This window comes from Chelonia mydas, chromosome 6 (assembly GCF_015237465.2).
Source record: "Chelonia mydas isolate rCheMyd1 chromosome 6, rCheMyd1.pri.v2, whole genome shotgun sequence".
Classification (NCBI taxonomy): domain Eukaryota; kingdom Metazoa; phylum Chordata; order Testudines; family Cheloniidae; genus Chelonia; species Chelonia mydas.
This window is the reverse complement of record NC_051246.2, coordinates 65,035,089-65,055,552: the sequence shown is the minus strand read 5'-3', so window position 1 is coordinate 65,055,552 and position 20,464 is coordinate 65,035,089. Positions and strand designations below refer to the sequence as shown.

The window sequence follows — 20,464 nt, the reverse complement described above, 5'->3', positions numbered from 1 at the left end:
GACACTAATTTATCTCAGTCCCCTCATTTGCTATCAGCAAATTCCTTAGAATTGAGTTAATTAACTTTTGCTCCAGTGGCTGTAGAATAAAAATACTGTAGGTTCTGCAGTATGTTTAATGATCATTCCTTAGTCATCGGTGGAATGACAGACAAACATATAAAGAGACAAGGTGAGTGACGTAATATCTGACCAGAAGTTGGTCCAATAAAAGATATTACCTCACCCACCTTGTCTCGCTAATATCCTGGGACTGACATGGCTACAACCACACGGCATGTAGACAAACATATACACAGTCTGGAAGACTCGCCCCCAAAACTTTTTGAAAGTCATTTTTTCATTATATATCTCCACCCTCCACCAAAGATAATGGTTGTCTGATAGTCACAAGATTGGAATGTTATTCATACAGTACTAAGCAAACCAGCAAAAGAACAGCTGGTCTGTAACCAAGGACACCCTGAAAGTTATGTCTGGTATCACTTTGATTAAGGGAAGTCTTGTGCTTGTTTTTATGAGTCACAATGGATTTGTGGAATTGCAACACTTTACCTGAATCAGGAAAACTGCAATCTAATATGTCACCTGGCCTAGGCTGTGAAAGTCCTGCCTCAATCCAAAACACAGCCTCTTTGCAAGGAGCACCACGGGAAAAGGTTTACTATCATCATAAAATAACACTTTGAACTTCTCTAAGCACCTTCTATCTGAGGATCTCAAAGAGTTTTACAGCATTAATGAAATACGATGAGCCTCCTAACCCTCTTGTGTGGTATAAAGTAACACAAGACCATAGTAATTGCCATACAGATTGGACCAGTGGACCATCTAGTCCAGGACCCTATTTAATAGCAATAAAATAGAATGTCAACTTTTTAAAACCATGGGTGTACTAGCTCCTGAAGAGAGTCCAGTGGACTTGGAACCATAAGTCTCTGAGCCTATTGACTCAAATGCAGGAAGTAAAGGCAATAAGAAAGCTAAGGATGGCTGGGTAGTCCCTAGTGAATCCCATTGTTTTTGTCCCAAACCCAATGGGCCCATATGATTCTGTGTAGACTTCAGGAGAATGAATAGAGTTTCACTGTTCGATACCTACCCTAGTCCCATGTCAATGACCTATTTGACTTGTTAGAGAAAAACAAATAAATCGCTATTTTATACTTAGCAAAAGGATGTTGGCAAATTCCCCTCACAAAGGAGTCCAAAAAGAACTAACTTCCTTTGCCACCTCCTCAGAGCTCTTTCATTTCATCATCGCACTTCACAGAAGTTTAGGGACCACGTCCTCAATTATTATTAGCAGTATGTGGCTGTGTTCTTGGATGGCATGATTAATTTTGGTACAGAATGGAGATTCCACCTCAGGAATATTGCTTCTGTCCTGAAGGAATCCAAATGTGAAATTGTGGAACTACTAACTGTGGTATGTAACTTATCATTTAAATCAGCTTCTGTACCAGATGACTGAAGGATAGCTAATGTGACGCCAATTTTTGAAAAAAAGGTCCAGAGGTTATCCCAACAATTACAGGCCAGTAAGCCTAACTTCAGTACCAGGCAAATTGGTTGAAACTATAGTAGAGGGCAGAATTATCAGACACACAGATGAACACGATTTGTTGGGGAAATCATGCCTCACCAATCTACTAGAATTCTTTGAGAGGGTCAACAAACATGTGGACAAGGGTGATCCAATGGATATAGTATGCTTAGATTTTCAGAAAGCCTTTGACAAGGTCCCTCACGAAAGGCTCTTAAGCAAAGTAAGCTGTAATGGGATACGAGGGAAGGTCCTCTCATGGATCAGTAACTGATAGGAACCAAAGGGTAGGAATAAATGGTCAGTTTTCAGAATTGAGAGAGGTAAATAGTGGTGTCAATCATAGGTCTGTACTGGGACCAGTACTGTTCAACATATTCATAAATGATCTGGAAAAAAGGGTAAACAGTTGGAACGCAAAATTTGCTGATGATACAAAACTCCTCAAGATAGTTAAGTCCAAAGCAGACTGCAAAGAGTTACAAAGGGACCTCACAAAACTGCGTGACTGGGCAACAAAATGGCAGATGACATTCAATGTTGATAAATGCAAAGTAATGCACATTGAAAAACATAATCCCAACTCTACATACAAAATGGTGGGATCTAAATTAGTTGTTACCACTCAAGAAAGAGATCTTACCGTCACTGTGGATAGTTCTCTGAAAACATCCACTCAGTGTGCTGTGGCAGTCAAAAAAGCTAACAGAATGTTGGGAATCATTAGGAAAGGGATAGATAATAAGACAGAAAATATCATATTGCCTCTATATAAATCCATGGTACACCCACATCTTGAATACTGTGTGCAGATGTGGTCGCCTCATCTCAAAAATGATATATTGGAATTGGAAAAGGTACAGAAAAGGGCAACAAAAATGATTAGGGGTATGGAACAGCTTCCATATGAAGAGAGATGAATAAGACTGGGATTTTTCATCTTGGAAAAAAGATGACTACGGGGGGTTATGACAGAGGTCTATAAAATCATGACTGGTGTGGAGAAAGTAAAGAAGGAAGTGTTATTTACTTCTTCTCATAACACAAGAACTAGGGGTCACCAAATGAAATTAACAGGCAGCAGGTTTAAAACGAACAAAAGGAAGTATTTCTTCTCACAACCCCAACTCCTCCTGGATAGATGAGGCACTAAAGAAAGCTGCTGTTCTCTACACAAAAAGCAAGCATGGTCCATTTTAAGATAGGCAAACTGTTACAGGTGTTTCATTACTTTGCCACCGTGGCTTCTCTTTGAGTAGAACTCACCAGTCATAGGCAGCTCCAAACTGCCCAGTGCACTATGCAACATGACACTGTCTTTTCCACAATAAAAGCGATCCTGTGCCAGAATTCTGGGCTTCATTTCCCTGACTTCACTCAAATATTCATTCTTCAATCTGATGCCTTGGAATCACCCTGTCCCAGACCATTCAGGATTATGAATACCCATATAATATCTGAGTCTTCTCCAAGAAAATGAGTATTCTCCAACTGAGAATGAGCATCTAGCAACCTGATATGCTGTGGTATCTCTCACATATTATGCTTTAGGAAATCTCTTTGTCCTCGTTATGGATCCTCTCTCACTTATGCTAGCTTCATACTAGGAAGGACACCACTCCTTTGCTGAGTTGTAGAATCTGGCCATACAGTCCTCTGCCTTTCAGGTGCTGATTTTTCCCTTGTCTGAGTGAACTCAAGGGACTGATGCAGGACAGATGCCTCTAATTTTCAAAGAGCACTTATACAGAGGACAGTATCATAGGAAGTTGGCTGCCAAAAGAAAATTACTTTTCACTTCTTGAGGCACGACTATAACCGTATGCACTTTACTTTGCTTACTTTGTATTGTAAACCTTGTTTTCAATAGGTAAACTGAGGATCTGAGAGCCTTTATGAAGACATTTTTACCCTGGGTTGGTGCTCTAAAATAAATAACCAGGACTTTTTTCCCCAAACAGGTTTTTCTTCTGTGCCAGAAAGGATCTCCTGTTGTTCGCAGGAGGGATTTTGAACCGGGTCCAGCCACAGGTCATGCCACCTTCCCAGGGTAGCGAACCCTCTATCTGATGCCCAGGTCCTACTTTGGCACTTTGGAAACCCCACATGCCCTCCATCTTTTTAGGGAGATGATGTGGTATGCCATGGTGATCTAGCTGGAGGTCTGCCCAGTGATGCGGCTGCTGTGTACTGGACTACAGCTTCCAGTAGGCACTAAGGGTGTTTCACAAAACTTTCTAATTTCAAACATATCTAACTGCAAAAGAAAAAAGTGTGATACTTGTGATGAAGAGGATTAACAGTTATTTCTTCAGACTAACCCTATCATATCTGTTACTTTCAAACCTTTGCCATAACACTACCTACTTTCATGGCTAAAGCTAAGGTAAACTGATCTAACAGAACAGCAATGCTTGTCAATATCACTAACTGACAGTCTGTTCCAGCTACAGCAGCAGAAATCCAAGATTTAATCTGGAACCCTTGTAGGGATACTGTGGCCCCACGTTTAGCATGAGATTTGTATGGTCCCAGGATTGTAGTGGAAACCAATACTTAAAGTGTGGTCCTAATCTGAAAAGCGTCTCTACAAATTGCATTTTTGTCTCACTAATGTTGATAACAAATCTGTTCAGGTCACAAGAAACAAGATTTTTCCTAACGGCAAGCTCCACGTGGCATCTGAAAGTCAGGCTGTGCTCTTCGGGTATGTCTACACTGCAAAAACACACCCACAGCCGGCCAGGGTCCGCTGACTCAGGCTTGCAAGGCTTGGGCTGTGAGGCTATGAAGTTGCAATGTAGACGTTCAGGCTTGGGTTGGAGCCTGGGCTCTGGGACCCTCTCCCTTCAGGGATGTGTTTTATGGTTTTTTGATTTTTACACATAAATTCAGTTCTTGTCAGGGGGTGGCTGGAGGAATACGAGGATATGACATCATAAGTACCAAGGAGGTGACACATAATTAACTGAGATGGGGAATGATTATCCATGGCTGGGACTTACTGGCACGATGATGATAATAATTATTAATAATTATAATTAACAATTCAAACTGGTTCAAATGTTTTGTTTTTGTTAAACATCTATTCAACTAAAGCACTCAGGAGAAAAGCTCTTCGTTAAAGATTCAATTAAGGGCTAAGGAAACACCTTCTACACATTTCCATGAGTTCTCCAGCAAAGTCAGGGAAGACCTGACTTGATATCCTGAATTTCTCTCAGGTGAAAACAGCAGAATGTTTAGCCTACTTAGCCTGCTTTGTACATTATAAAGCAGTACAAAACCCAGTCACCCCAGCTCCCTGCAAATCTCCTTTAAAATGATCCAGGACACAGTTGGCTTCTTTCTACCTTTCACAACATGTCTAGAGGGACCAGAACTCCCTGTAGCACAGAATGTAAAGCAGAACTAGGAAGAACTTAAAGAGCAGCTGTATTCAGAAATGTGTTTCTGTACAAATGACATTTTGGGTTCCATATTTACTTTTCAATGACTCCAAAGTAAATTTGCCCACTCTATATGTCAAAAGATTCTTTTTCTACCTGTCTTTGATACAAATTCAACTTGGGATGTGAGAATCCAGCTGAATTTTCTGCCTCACACTGTACATCATCCCCAGGAATAAGGATGCTGAAATGAGAACTTCACTGATTATGTGCGTGATATAGGTAGAATCACTCTCCTATAGCTGTATGGGCCCTGGTTGGCTAGCAGAAGGAACCATTGGTTTGTGGCTGTAAAATCAGAAGCTCTGACTGGAGGACATATAGGGAGCAAATATGAGAAATAAGAAGGTGCAAGTTTTACATAGTCATTTTTCCGACAACACCCTGACTTTAAGGAACAGGAAATCAGTAACATTAGAAAGAGTAGCAGGAACTTTGGAAAGAGTTACAGTGGCGTAATAATGAAACATGCAAATCCAAGAAAGTCCAACCACACAGACATCCAAAGGGAATAAATTACATCATGAGTTGTGCTGGCCTCTCAAAAAACAAACCTATTATGTCTTGAATCCCAATTTTTCATTGTTTTTTTCAAAAATGAAAAAGGTGATTTTTGCAAGCAAAAAATTCTACCGCACTTCACTGCACATCGTAACATTTCTCAGCAAAAATGGAGAGTTCTCTCGCTATTGCAAAAATGCTCCTGGAAAATTTTCACCGTATTTGCCGTCAAAAGCTATTACTGCAGGTGGAGACAGGAAAATTTCACTTGCAGATTGGTGCAAAAACTATAGGAGTTTCTATATGAATACTCACAACATATATTTTGCTCAAGACTTGTAGAAAATCAGATAGTATACAGAGTTCAGGGCACATGGAGAACTGCCCCAAAGATCACTGAGTGGGAAGGTTCTCAAAGGACAACCCTCCATCTCCAGAATATCAGGTAGCAAGTCACTCAGAAAACGACATCCCTGCTCCAGAACACAGAGTGTCAGAGCACTCAAGGAATGGCCCCCATCCAAAAGAACATGGTGCCAATGCACTCCATAAACCATAACCCCAAGCACAAGGGGCCAGCGTTCTCACAGAGCCCTCTCTGAGCCAACTCACAGTGAGCCCATCCCCTAGAGCACAGGTTATGAGGCTCTGGGTACTCAATTTTTACTGTTTTTTCCTGATAAGTTCCTCACCTGTCTTGTGTGCAAGTCATGATACTGTAGTATGAGCCTGGTGTTGACGCTGTGACTCCATGTGTTCCCCAGTGCTGCTGTCACATAGCTGGATTCCCTGTCCTTGCTCCCAGATGTTCCTGAAACTAAAAACAATACAACTTCTGAGTTCAATGTGTCATGCCTGCACCAAGGATGTGTTTCACTGAGGAATCTTTGCCATGTGTGTCAGCTCATTCCACAAACTAAGCATTCATATGAATGCTTGGCTTACACTTTCAATTGCAGGAACTCTCCACTTTTTCTTAAGCATTCCCTGTCTTGTAGGCATGGGTCTGCTGTAAGTCCTCCTCTTGCAGAGTACTACCATGGACTATCATTATATTGCAAAGCAGAGTCTAATTTCCAATGCATATTACCATGCTTTTCTAAGTACCTGGTGTTGCGCCATACAGGAGAAGCACTTTCAGGCACTGGGAAAGAAATTTGAGACCAATATCGAGATCCAAAATTCTGTTTATTATGTGTTCGTCAGAACAGAACCATGCTCATTCTCTTGCTCATCCCCTCCACCCACTTTTCTCTTTAAGCCTATTGCTTCCATGCAGTCCCATCTTCTGGAGGTCTGGAGACAAGGAAGAGGGCCAGGAAAGAGAAGTTATTAAAAGAAATCATGAAGGAGGAGTTTTATGGGGCATAACTGTGGAGCCAGGAAAGAGATCAGTCATGCCTCTGATCTCAAAGTTAAACTCGACCCCACACTACTAGAAATTTCACAGATTCTGTAAAACTTGAGTTAATGTCAGATGTCTCCAAAAACTGAGCCAACTCCTGCCTCAGATACCAGTAATACTAATGAAGTTAATGGAGTTACATCTGGGATGAAACTGCCCCCTCCCCCCGCCTAACTGGAAGTTAGATTTTGGAATCTTCTCATTTGTGTGAACTCTGTACAAGCCTTGGGGAAAATGAGTTCAGCATACTCTGCGCTGGTCAGCTATGATGACACAGGGGAAGGCATTTCTAATAATGCAGCGTGGACCTGGCTTGCTAACCTACCATTTCACTTGATTTTTCTAATCCTAAAATAGGAGACCGATCCATCTATAATGCTGGCAGAAGCCCTAGCTCTTTTTCTTTTGAATACCACATGTTCCATACAAGATGGAGAGATAGATGGTTGATCTGTTTTTACTCCAAGAGGTATCTCAACAAAAGAAAAATACGGAGAAATAGGAGAGAATTCAGAGAAATGCAACAAAAATGATTAAAGGGGGTAGGAAGAGACTGATGTATGAGTAGAGAGGTGAATTTTTGAGATAGTACAAGAGAGTATAACTAAGAGTATTGGACTGAGGATTAGTAAAAGGAAAATTATATTGAATGTCAGGAAACTTCCTGACAGATTTATTACACGGTGGAAGAGTTTCCCAAGGACACCAGTGAAATCCTGATCACTTGAGCCAATTAGAACAAGACTGGGCAAAACTCTGGAGAATATACTGTAGGGAGAAATTCTACCCTTGCCATCAGGCCACATTATCAAAGTCTTTTCTTTCTTCAGCTTCTAGGCTGGTATAAACAAAGAGTTAAAACCTTCTTAGCGTTTAAAGGTGTTCTCAAGCATGGAGCAGGAAGAGCTATTTCACATGGCCATGCAGCATGACATATTTCAAACTGGGAAACAGAAGTTGGATTGAGAAAAAAGAGGGGGTTCTTTACTTGCTCTCCACCCAAGAGTCCAGAATAGCTGGATGTTTCTGTTAAAATGATCAATAGTGAAATAGTTAATGTGGACACTGAATTTGTAACCAGTAGGGTTCTGAAAAAATACCTCACTGAGGTGAAAAGGGAAGTTCATACCTCAGCCTGAAACAGTAGTTCTAGTTGTCTGTAGACTTAGGACCAGAGCCATCAGCACTTTCACATGTGGAAGGCTTTCTTCACAACTATAGAGGGCAGGAATGTTGTTGTTGGTTTTTTTTTTTAACTTAGAACTTGTGCTTTGGAAAAATTGGTGAGGCCACCAGAAAAGTATTAATAAAGAGTAATTGCCAGTAACTTGTATGGTTGCCAGTAAGGTTGGTAACTTGCAAATGATGGTAAATATATAGTGTTTGTCATGCACTAAGCACACTTTGAGCCAGAAGGATATGGAGTCCATCCTAGCTAATCCACGGTCCATGTAAATCAATGGCATAAGTTGATACGCTATTGACATCGGGGGTTTTGAATCAGACTCTAAAACATTTGAAACCACACATGAAATTTATAACATTTCTTATCAAAGGTAGTGCTTAAGTATGAACTTATACTCTGTGCTACTCTGAATTACTTCTCTCATTGTATCCAAACGCTACACCTTATTCCCACATGTAAGCACTTTTCCAAAACATTATGTGATCTGGTTTGAAGACAGTCCACACTAGCACTATCCTGCTCTGAGGATCGCTTTTCTTTATGTTGATACATGTCAAGCTTTCACATGGATAAATACCTCCAGAAGCAGCAGCAGCAACAGCAAATGGGAAGTTGCAATGTCAGGAATGCTGTTCGGTTAGTCTAACCAATCTGTATTGGAAAGGAAGATGTGCTGACAATAACATCTTCTCTTTCTACCTCTCCAGTACAGTCTACCAGCTGCATGACGGAATATGTTCTAATATTTGGAGCCATGGCCAAGGAGGTCTGAGTTCGATTACCAGCTATGCCACTCACTGACCCTTTTGGTGACACCGAGCAAGTTATTTACTGCAATTCATTAAGGTTTGCAAAGTGCTTAGACACGACATCATTGGACAGAACACTCTATATTAGGCCAAAATGTATTACATTATTATTAGAACAGACTTGATGAGAATGAGAGTAAAAAGAGGGAGCCTTAAGATTTTCCAGCCCGCTCATAGCCATGTGGCATAAGGTGGAGGCCTGCATCCAAACTGTATTGTCCTTTTTTTTTTTTTTTAATCACAGCTAGAAATGGGCAAGGATCACAAAGTAAAGGTGGGGGTCACATGTGGGTTTTGGATTGGCTTGTTAGCGTGCAAGGGGCTACCCATTAAGTTCAGAGATGAATCCTCCAAAATTCTGTGCCTCTGATATTAGCCCTTATTTGATAGACCATCTTGACATTTCAATGTAGACAGGAAGGCTGAGCTGGGCAATGAAATAGTTAAATGTCTAGGGTCTGAGTTGAGGAGAAAACACACCGTTACTCTTCCTGATCCTGCATTCCTTGCAGATCCAAAACTCCCACTGATGCCAACAGGAATTCTGAAGGTGCAAGGAGGGCAGGACCAGGCTCATGGCAGTTTAAAAGAAGGCAGGCAAGTTAATTGCTGTAGCCTCTTCATTTTTTAAAGGAAAAATGCTGTTGTACCAGGCTGTGTCAGCACCTGTCAGGAAGAAGACTGTTTGTGTGACCCATTTTCCAGCAAATCTTCTTCCATGAAGTTATTCAAATTTATGACTCTGGTGCAAAGTGGTTATTAAAGCTGGAGCAAATTTACAGTGCAGAACTTTTACAGGGTGAAAAGGAATGCTTTGCAGAAAAGGTTTCCATTTTAAAGAGATACTGTAGGTCTGCTGCAGACTTATATATTAGGCAACAAACAGGAGGAAAAACTAGCAAGTGGGGAACTTTGCAGGAAAGTTCAAGGATGGTGAGAATAGATATTCTTTCCCCTCCTCCCTGTACCAAACACCAGAAGACAGCAGATGTTTCAGAGGCAGGAAAGAGGAAATGGAAGGAAAATGGATTAAAATTGAAATGCACTGTTAAAAAAATTCTTATCTTTTCTATTATCTCAAAAGCTATTTGATCATTAATGAGCTCATGAAAGGAGGTGAACAAATGTTACTATGTTCATAGAAACATCCCTTCCCTGCACTCTCTGCCTCTCCCTCCCATTTCTAGTAGTTTCATATCTGGAGATTTTTTGTACCAGATCACCCTGCAGCTGGGCTCAAAGACAGCATCAAGCTCATAAACAAGAGACAGGTAATAGAACACAGGTTGCCATTTGGACTCAAGGTTACTGATTCCAATCCATGTCGAGTTCCTGTCTATTGGCTGATCAGTAACGTATATGAAATGAGTTGGAGGTCTCAGTCCATATCACAAAATCCCATTGGCAACTGGCACTAATTGACCACCTTGTTGGCAACATCAACAGGAAGGCCAAGGACTGAATGAGAATAAAGAATATTCTATCTTCTCCTCCACAAAAGATGGTCCCGCCGGTCAGGAGTAAGGCACATTGACAAGGGGCTGTAACTGTTCTGGAGTACAAGTGCATGGTAGGCCAATTTCTGTCCACAGAAAAACTGGCTGGGTCACACTTAACTGCTGCCACAAGTGAAAATAAAGCCTTCTGTGGCTAAAGTCAAACACAAAGTTAATGGCTTTCCACAGCCAGAGGAAAAACTAAAGAAAGGAATAAATTCAATGTGCAATCCAAAATGCTGCTTCCAGCAAGAAGATGAGCCATGTACAGCTGAAATAAGATGAGGCTTTGTTGTCCTAAAAAGTGTCAGTTGTGCATGCATCAGTCTTCATGCAATGACACTTGGTGCTAGTTATAACCCAAGCCCAAGATGTACTTAGGAGTTTTGCTTTTTCTATCAACTAAACTAAAAAAAAACAACCAAACCCACAAGCATCTCTCACTTCCCTACACAACAGGTATATGTTGCAGACTGGTGTAACTTGGCATGGTTTGTGAAATCACCCTCCCAAACACTCAGCAACTGGGTTTAAAATATTTCCCCACCATACATGGCAAGGGGTCTACACACAACATCACACTGAAGTAAAAAGAGGAAAATGGTCTTCAAAGTAGTCAACTCTGTCATCTTTCAGCAACAACATGTTCACTAAAAATAAAAACTTTGAAAAGCACAGAGAAAATATTTATAAATGAATTAATATTCTGAGCTCAACAAAAAGGGCATGTTCTTAAATAAGAATGAAAGTACTTTCCCTCTGTGCTCAGACAGTGTGGGTTTCTCAGGGCAGGAGCTGTGGTTCATTGGCAGAGCATAGAAAGACCACTGCTCTTCACCTGTACTTTACTTAGCCTGGCTTTTTTGAGCAGGTCTATAATGACACCAGAAGAAGCTATCACCCCCGCAGTTTGACCCTATTCAAAAAGTATAGGTATAAAAATATCTAATGGTGGAAAAACCCATTACCCAATAAAAAGCCACAGGACAAACTTCTATATGAAGTCACTAACCACAGTGCCCTTCTACCGCCCACTTCCCGTCCTCTGCCATTTTAAGCTCTTTCCTTTGCAGTATGTTCATTAGTCAGGACAGGAGCTTGACTGCCTTGCCGTTCAGTCATGATGATCTCATTCTCTGAGTTGGCTGGCCAAGGTGCATTCCGTACCCTTTATGTGACATACCCTCCTCTGCCAGTCCACACGGAACTAATAGGCAGTGGGTGGGAGGCAAAGACCGACAAACTCACGTGCCAGCCCTGTAAGCATAAATCACAGACACAGCAATAAAAAAAACCTACCCTTTTCACCATTTAAAATTACTTACACAGGGCAAAACACTGTGGGAGGTACACAAGGGCACTATCAAGATCTAAGTAATTGCCAAACATGAAATGCTGATGCCTTATGAAAAATATAGAGGCAAATGTTATCCTTCATTATGCCCTATTAGAGTCAATGGGTTATACAGCCATAGGGAAGGGCAGAATGTGGCTCAGTTTTTTTGAGGGGGAGATCTAGAGTACAACATATTTTCTGTATTTTTCACCATTTGTTCTTTTATTATTAAGGACATTTTCATGAAAACTGGATGTTTGTTGTTGCAAGTTAAGTTTGGCCATGAAAATAACTGGTGAGAAACATGCACCTTCTTACTAAATGCATTTTCTCCCTGTGAGTGCGCAAGTCAGACCTGCCAACTTTACTGACAAAAACAAACGAGTTTGAGAGCGGGTCAGAAAGCGGAAATTTTTCTGCAGAAAATTTCTGCTTTTCATTGAGAACTAAACATTTTGCAGCCAAAAATTTTCAGCTTTTGGCTGAAAACATTTTTGTTTCCAGGATTTCAGGTTTTTGATGAAAAGTCAACGTTTTCCACAGGAAGCAGGCACTTTGCAGAAAGTTCTATTCAAAACCCGTTTCAATGAAAAAATGTTGAGCAGCCCAAATTATCAGGCATCTTAGCGCTGCAGAAGCTACACAGCTACCTGAGAGCGTGCTGCAGTCTATTCTACCTAATGTATTGTCAAGAGAAAGAAAATTGTCAGCTATGTTCCAGTTGCAGAATGTTTACTACTGATGATAATGAAGGGAACAAGACAAAGCTGGATTCCTATATCCTGGGTGGCATTTGCAGTGCCAGTCCAAGTCATCTGGGATCACAGAGAGAGAGTAAGTGACTCTAATGTCATTTTTACACTCTATTTTATTCTCATTTATTTTTTGTATTGTGGCAGCTCCTAGAGTCCTCAGCTACATTGTGCAAGGCACTGTACAAAACATATAATAAAAAGATGTTCCTGCCCCCCCCCCCCCCGACTTTACAGTCACTTTCGTGAGTATGGCTATGTCCACACTACGAGCTAGGGGTGCTGATTTCCCTGCTCGTGTACACATACCCATGCTAACTCTCAAAGAGCTGGCGTGAGTATAAAACTAGCAGTGTAGCCATGGTAGCACTGGTAGTGGCAGTGGAAGCACAGCTGAACCTGAGTACAAATCTCCCTGAAAATGGTGGACACGTACTCGGCATGGCCTCCGGTGGTACTACCCATGTTACCACGGCAACAATGCCATTTATACTCACGCTAGCTTGATGAGAGCTAGTGCAAGTATGTGTACACCAGAAAGGGAATTCACACCCCTAGCTCATAGTGTAGACATTGCCCTTAACTGAGGTTTAAGACTCTGTCTGCTCTTGCTGATTATTGCCCACCTAAAGTCATAATCCTCTTTAAAGAACAAGGAAAGAGAAACAAAAATAAGTGATAGGCCAGCAGAATTGTTTATGAGTAGAATATATTTCAATATTTTCTATAAGACATCTGAGGATCTTTAGAAATAAGTTGGGACCTCCATTCAGTATCAGGATATGGGATGGGTCTTCCAGAGAATAAGACAAATGCGGTTTTGTTGTTAATTTCATGCTTCTCGATGCTGGCCAGCATGTCCATTATCATCAATATGTTTTGAATTAGGGAATCTCAACTCCTGGCATCAATGAGTTCATGTTGATTCCATTTTATTTTGAAAGTCAGTGAAAGAGCAAATGCTCAAGCCAGTACTGAGGCTCCTGTCTGCTGACTTAAAAATGGAATTGACGTTAAGAAACAAGAGAATCCAGCTGGTCTGACTTCTTGCCAGACAATCCACCAGCCCTGAACAAAATGGTCAGCTCTCAGGAGCTCTGTGGAGGAGGAAAGACAGCTGGTGGTTTACAGCACCTGAAACAGGCCCAGATCTGGGGAGTGCAGAGAGTCATGATCCTAGGAAGCTGATGGTTTCTTTTCACCACTTCAAACCTTTTGCTTCTGTAGTTTGGCAATAAATCACAAACTGATCAGCTTCCAGCATGCCAATATTCCCATATTTCTAATGGATGCTTGCAATCAGAAGTACTTGGGAAGGTGATGTGGTGAAGGTGAGTACAAGAGGACACAGTAGAGTGGTCACAGATGGATTCCTCCCTATAACCAAGGATAAACTGTTTACACACTAACTCACCCTCCCTCCTGGCCTTTCTATGAATAGGCTTGAGAAATTCTCTCTTTTTTTCTACTGTTCCACTGATTTGCAACATATCTCCTCAATGACCACTGCTGATCCTCCCACACTGTAACTTTTTCTGTCCTTTCCTTTGTTGCTGCCCAGATCTTCCTGATATCGTCCTGCCCCCTACAAAACAACCCCCGTCTCCTGTCCCATCATTTAACCCTGTCTTTCCAATAGCAAATCATTCTAGCAGCAAAAACATTTCCCAAGTGTGCACACTCTTCAGAAAGAGTCAGAATTTTGTCTCGTTTACACATATCCAGGGCACACAGGTCCAAAATGATCCTTGTCCAAGCAGGGCATTTGGCAACACTAAGGCCCTGTGAACTCGAGAATGCTTTTAATTATCATCTAATCAATCATACTACAAATTACTGATTTTTTTTTTAAATCCCCCCCTACCGCCCCCGAGGGAAGTGGATAGATCATGATAATAATCAGAGTGCACGTAGGGGTGAGAGCACAGAATGCTAGAATTAATGTTTTCATGTCCCTTAAAGCTAGAATAAAGAAGGGAGATTTAGTACTGCTCTGTCAAGACAACTGCAAGCTCCCTGGCACAGTGTCTTGAAGAACCGCAGTGTACAGCATTTTATTTTTCCATGCTGATTAATCTCAGCTGCTCAACTGTGTCAACCTCTGCTAGCGCTTACCTGTCATCTGGATGCCCCTCTTCTAAACTTCCCAAGCTAAAACCAAAAGAGCCTGCTGCAACTCTCCTCCCTGACAAGGAAAAAAAGCAGCTTGAAGTTTGGAAGCCTACGTGTCTATTGTCCCAGTAAAGTGGAAAAGAAGGAGAGATGGCCAAAACCAAAACCTCGCCCGGGGGGGAATTGGAAAAAGAGGGAGAGAGATACATTTTGAAATTGCAATAACCTTAAGGAGTCCTACAGGATGCTGCTCACTACTCCATGGGCATCTCATGAAGCCACAGTATAGGATTTACGATAACTCCTAGATTTATATTTTTCATGAATTATATCCTGGTGAAAAGGTGATGGTTTGGGAACCCTAGAGTCCAAAGTCCTCTGTTTATCCACAGAACTGGTACAGCGCAGACAGTGGCAGTGCAAACTTCCCATGCATCAAGCTGCCATTGAAACTCAAGTTTCATATGAAAGGCTGTGAGTGGAGTCCAGTCTCCATTGTGTGTTGAATCCTTGGCTTCTCTGTCAAGATGCCCTACAAGAGGACCAATTAGTGCCAACCATGATAAGGATTTCTGACCCGGCCATCTGTCTCCTTGGGAGCAGACTGAGACTTCGTCAACTCATTTAACATAGGGTAACAAAAAGTCATCAGCTAGTACAATTTCTGATTATTGTTAACTGAGCTGGAGTTGAACCTGCAATTTAAATCATCCATTCACCCCAAATTTGGGAATATTTCAGCACTGTTCTACCTTTGTAATTACTTTTAAATCTCAGTGAGCAACAATTTGTGATAGCCTAAGTTGAAACATTCTCTAATAAAACACAACACTACTCTTGACAACAAAGGCTCAATTATTTTAAAAGACAAGCGTAAATTGCACATGAAAGATGTGTAGTTCTCTATGCAAAGCAGGCAAAGTGCCTCTTTTTGCATTATGACCTCACACACACCTCAGAAAGTGCAGCCCTAAATGTTTTCAGAACTACCCACATAATTCAGAATTAGAACAATTACTGCTGGGCTTAAATAATCACAGATCAGAATGAACTGTAAAGTTTGGAACAAGATCCAAACTCTCCCAAAATAAGGGTTGATTTGACCTGGAGTTTCTCTCTAGTCCATACCCTGACAGTAGGAGTAAGCCAGACATTTTGGGTCCAGAGTAGTATGCTTGCAAATTAGGAGGTCTTCACCTTTGGAATTTGGAATCTTTCAATAATAACCATCACAAAAACTATATTAAGAGAATGTTATGGTTGCACAATTAAGAACTTAAAAATTAGGAAACATTAAAGGTAAGGTTACATGTGTAATCTTAAATATGCCCCTTGTGTGTATGCAGAATGATACTTTTTTTGAGAAATAAAGACTAACATCAACCTTAATTGTAGAATTTACTATCTTTTGAGTATTTAACCCTGAACATAAATATTCTCAACACAGTTTTTGACAGAATGTCCTAGGTTTAAAAAAATTATAGAAAAAATTCAAAGTGCAGAACTATTTGTTTAGGCACTACATTAATGCCCTAGCCCATGCATTGTATGAGGTCTGAAGGAAGGAACCTGCAAACCTTGGCAGCTAGGCAGTTTTTATCTTATGGGATACACATTAAGGGATGCAATGAGTCCCTGCAGAACTTTGTCTCATTCACTGAGCACCCTAACTAAATTTTTATTGCACAGCTATGTAGTCACACATATATGGCCTCCTTTAGCTGCATACTTTACAAGATTAGTAAGAAAACACTGCAAAATGTATTACATATGTACAGACTATAATGACTCGTGGGTCTTAATTCACTCATTTACAAAGCAGAATGTGTATTTTTTCAAAAGAAAGATGAAGAAGGGTGGCCTTATAGTTAAGACAGACTGGGACTAAGGGGTTCTGGACTCAATTCCTATCACAGACTTGCCAGGAGAACTTGAACAAATCACCTCATCTCTCTGTGACTTAGGTCCCCATCTATAAAATGGGGATCATAGTACTGCCTTCTCCCATCCTGTCTTGTTTGTATAGACTGCAAGCTGGTCGGTGCAGGGGTGGTCTCTTACTATATGTACAACACCTAGCACAATGGAGTCTTGATCTTGGCAGGGGGCACTAGGCATTATAAAAACAGTCACTCTCAAAAACCGATGAATCACTTTTATCTCAAACCTACCACATAAATTCATCTCTGGACAGAGCCTAAGCATGGAAATTTTCAACCTGAAAAGGTGAGTGTTTCACTGACTGACCACAGAGAGCTAGAATGAAAACACTGATATGGCCTTAATTTCCATTCCGGTTATAATGAAAAATATCCCAGGGCATGGCAAGTATTTAACTGCACTCTGCAGCATACACCAAAGAAAGACCCATGGCTGCTCGGAAGAGAGCAATTCATCTCAGTATGAACCCAAACTGCTCATTTGACTGCACTGAACTCCTCTCCTGAGGTGTATTACATTTTTTAAAAGTCAGTGAAATAAAAAGTTACAAAATGTCACTTTTAAAACTTGAATCATAGAAGGGCTGAAGCCCCAAGAGGTCAGTCTGAGCCAGAAAAACTCCCCCACCCCCAAACAGAAGAGGGGAGGAGGCAGAGAGAGCGAGAGAGAGCCAGAGAGTAAAGAATTGCTGGTTTCAAATAGCAACATTGTCCAAAGGGGTGAAAGGGAACAGATGGCCATAGAGAATGCAGCCTCAAAGCTCTGAAGAAAAGGGCTATATTGACAGATCTTGCTGTTTCCCATTCAAGCATGAACACTCTGGCATGGAGAGTTAAGACGACACAAGGAACGACCTCTGTTCCCAGCAACTCGCTATGGGCAACTGGCCTCTGAAGCTCTCTGAGAAAAACAACACGAGAGAGAGGGAGACAGACAAACAGATATGGCAACAAGCCCAGGTTTCAGCCACAAGAAAAAAAAATCCAAGAAACAAAAAACAAACAAAAAAAACCCCAGAAGGACTAGAAACAGCTGCCTTTTCCTGGCTCCAGTGCAGAGCATTAGAAGGAACATTTCCAGCTTTTCTCATCTTCCTTTTCAGAGCAAGGTTTTTTGGAGAGGTCAGCTTCAAGCTGCTGGTCTTTGCCCTGATTCGAGGTGAAAAAAAGGACAGATCAGAACTTGTTTTGCTCAATGAAACCTGCTTCCTTTAATCACAAGGCCCTCCCCTCCAGCTAATTTACAGCAACTTTATAAATATTTAAGTGCAAAGCAATAATGTTAATGCTTAAGTCTTGCATGCAAAAATGATGGGAAATTTCAAGTAATGGCTCCCACACTAAGTGTAACTGCATCCCTTGTTCAGCGAGTGGAATTTGCTTTCATAGCACTCAGCAATTGCGCCATAATATATAAAAGCAGAGTTACACTCACTGTGGGAAACATAGCTAATAATGTCCTGTCCTTTGTATGTGGAAATTCTTAATTACAATATTGCACTAGCAGTTGCTTTCATTTAATGACATTGCACATTTAATATTAGAGAGTGACCTGACTGGGAAATTCAGCTCACATCCACACCAAAAATTCAGAGAGAGGCTTAAGCCATGAAGTTTAAATCCATATGCAGACTTGAACTTCCCCAAAGTTTGAGGGGGGTGTAGGGTGGATCTGGATTTCTAATATGAACTTCTCTCTAATTTATATAACGTCTGATATTTTTCAAAGCAGTGTATAAATATTAACCAATAAATCCTCATGATTCACTCCTGAGGCAGGGAAGTAAGTAAGCATCATCCCAATTTAAATTTCCTTCTTTGCAATAATAAATAAAGGGAAAAGATAATAGAGAAATTATGGGTGATCATATACCAAATGTCACAGCAAAGGACTGCAAGTGCTGCACAAATCACTTATCCTGTCTCTCCATCTGTGAAATGGGAATTATAATATTTACTATACATTAAAAGAGTGTGGAAAGGGATACTTCAATAAAGTATATAAAGCACTTTGAGATCCTTGGTTGTACAGCAATATAGAAAACCAAATTATTGTTTAAATTATGTTCGTCTGCAGGCTATCTGCACAGTGCTACATTCACTTTGCTAGAAGTGATAGATGGATCAGTTACTAATGCGTGACTCTGAATAGATGTTATTTGGTAAAACAGTCAAACATTAAAAGTAAAAATATATGTTATTTAGATTAAATCAAACAAAATCCAATCAATTTTTTAATCATTAGTTTCTTTAGAATGCAACGCCCAAGAGCACGATTATTAAATGATCATTTCAAATACTGACTGGCTAAGTATGAATAGTTGATCAGTTAATTTGCCAGCCTTCCCTATGCTTCTCTGGGTAATGGATGTATTCAATAGCTCTCATTGTTTTATTTTGGTTGTGTGTTTGTGTCTTTGTTTTACTCATGCTGATGCGGAGACCAACGTTCACAAATTGGATCTGTCTTTCAAATGTCAGGACAGGTGGCTCCCCGGTATATTCCCACACATTCCAAGTATTTTTAAATGTTCCACATCTGTTGTCTAAAACAATTTAAGTTCTCTGCAAGAACCGTGGGAGATAAAAATGTAAGATATATATAACATGTTAAATGACCTCTTACGCCACACATGAGTTCTCTGTCATTTCCACAAGAAGACAGATATCATAAAAGAGCTCACGCATCATTTATTATGCTGTATAGTTACTGAAAATTCCTACAGAGCAGCAGACAGCATAAGTCACCTTATGACAATGATCACATATATATCGATGATCCCTGTCATAAGATGACTTTTTATGTTGTCTGCTTCTCTATTGAAATTTTTAGAAATTTATATATGCTATACAAAGTGCTTTACAAACTTTACTGACTGAACAAACTACTGTATGTGTAAGTATCTACATGTTCTGGGTGAGATTTTTCAAAGATACTCAGTGTTGGTCTAACTCTGTCCCCATTAAAGTCAATGGTAACACACACACACACCCCTTCACTCACCAAGAGTACCAGGTCTATTTGAACTGCTAGGCTAATAGGAGGAGATGGAACACAACTGCCCAAGCTGGAACTGGGCTAGAGTTTGAGGGCTAACACTTCTACCCATGTAAACCGTGTCAGAAGTGATCAGGACCTTGGTTTTATGGCTCACTAGAGAAAGCTTCTCCTCCAATACCACTGTGTTATGGGTTCAGTACAGATTCAGAGGGAAGAGTGCCATCATTTACTGAATAACCAACACCCTTTCCTGCAGTACACTGGATTTTCCATGAAGGGCTCCCAACCAAGTACTTTACCAGTCTGACAACCTACTTAGCTTGTGAGATCTGACATCCAGTTCTATGATGGATTAGCAACACTAAGATTATGTCTGTGGTTATGCAATATAGACAGATATTTCAAACAAACATTCTAACTATTTTTATAACACAGAATCATGCAACTATGTGCTACACGGAAACATTATCTTGGGGTTCTGGGTGAGTGACCCAAGCTTGGCTCACAGGGTTTGTCTACACAGCAAGTTACTGCACAGCAAACTAGGGTGTGACTCTACAGCGCACTACGTTGCTGTGCAGAAACTCACCAGGTGGACACTGCTACAGCACACAAAGTCCTGGGACTTTCACTGAGCTGAAGCAGTGTTAAGCCGCACTCAGGACTTTCATTGTGCTGAAGCAGCGTTAAGCCGCACTCCGGGAATTTCACTGCACTGCAACAGGGTCCACACAGGATGCTGCTGCACAGAAAGCTAGTGCAGAGCTTCCAAGCTATTAAAGACTCAAGGGCCACTAAAAGTCACATGCAAAATTACTTTCAAATATATTCAACTGCTATTTGTTCACATTTTGTTCTACACAGTAGTCTACCAGCCTTAAATAATTTTTTGAGGGAAAATACAGTACATTCAAAGGAACTCAAACTGTGG

At 40.8% G+C, this 20,464-nt stretch overlaps 1 protein-coding gene across 7 annotated transcripts in view; it reads right to left on the bottom strand.

Annotated features, from left to right (window-relative positions):
- The window catches only part of RAD51B (RAD51 paralog B), a 631,962-nt gene that overhangs the window by 216,073 nt on the left and 395,425 nt on the right, over positions 1-20,464 (bottom strand). For all 7 annotated transcript variants that reach the window (XR_005225482.2, XM_043548111.1, XM_007054254.4 and 4 more), the window contains one exon: positions 6,189-6,313. Coding sequence is in view for 6 of the 7 variants with exons in the window: in XM_043548111.1 (XP_043404046.1) it covers positions 6,189-6,313 (125 nt within the window). In the remaining variant the exon portion in view is untranslated. The remainder of the gene's footprint in view (positions 1-6,188; positions 6,314-20,464) is intronic.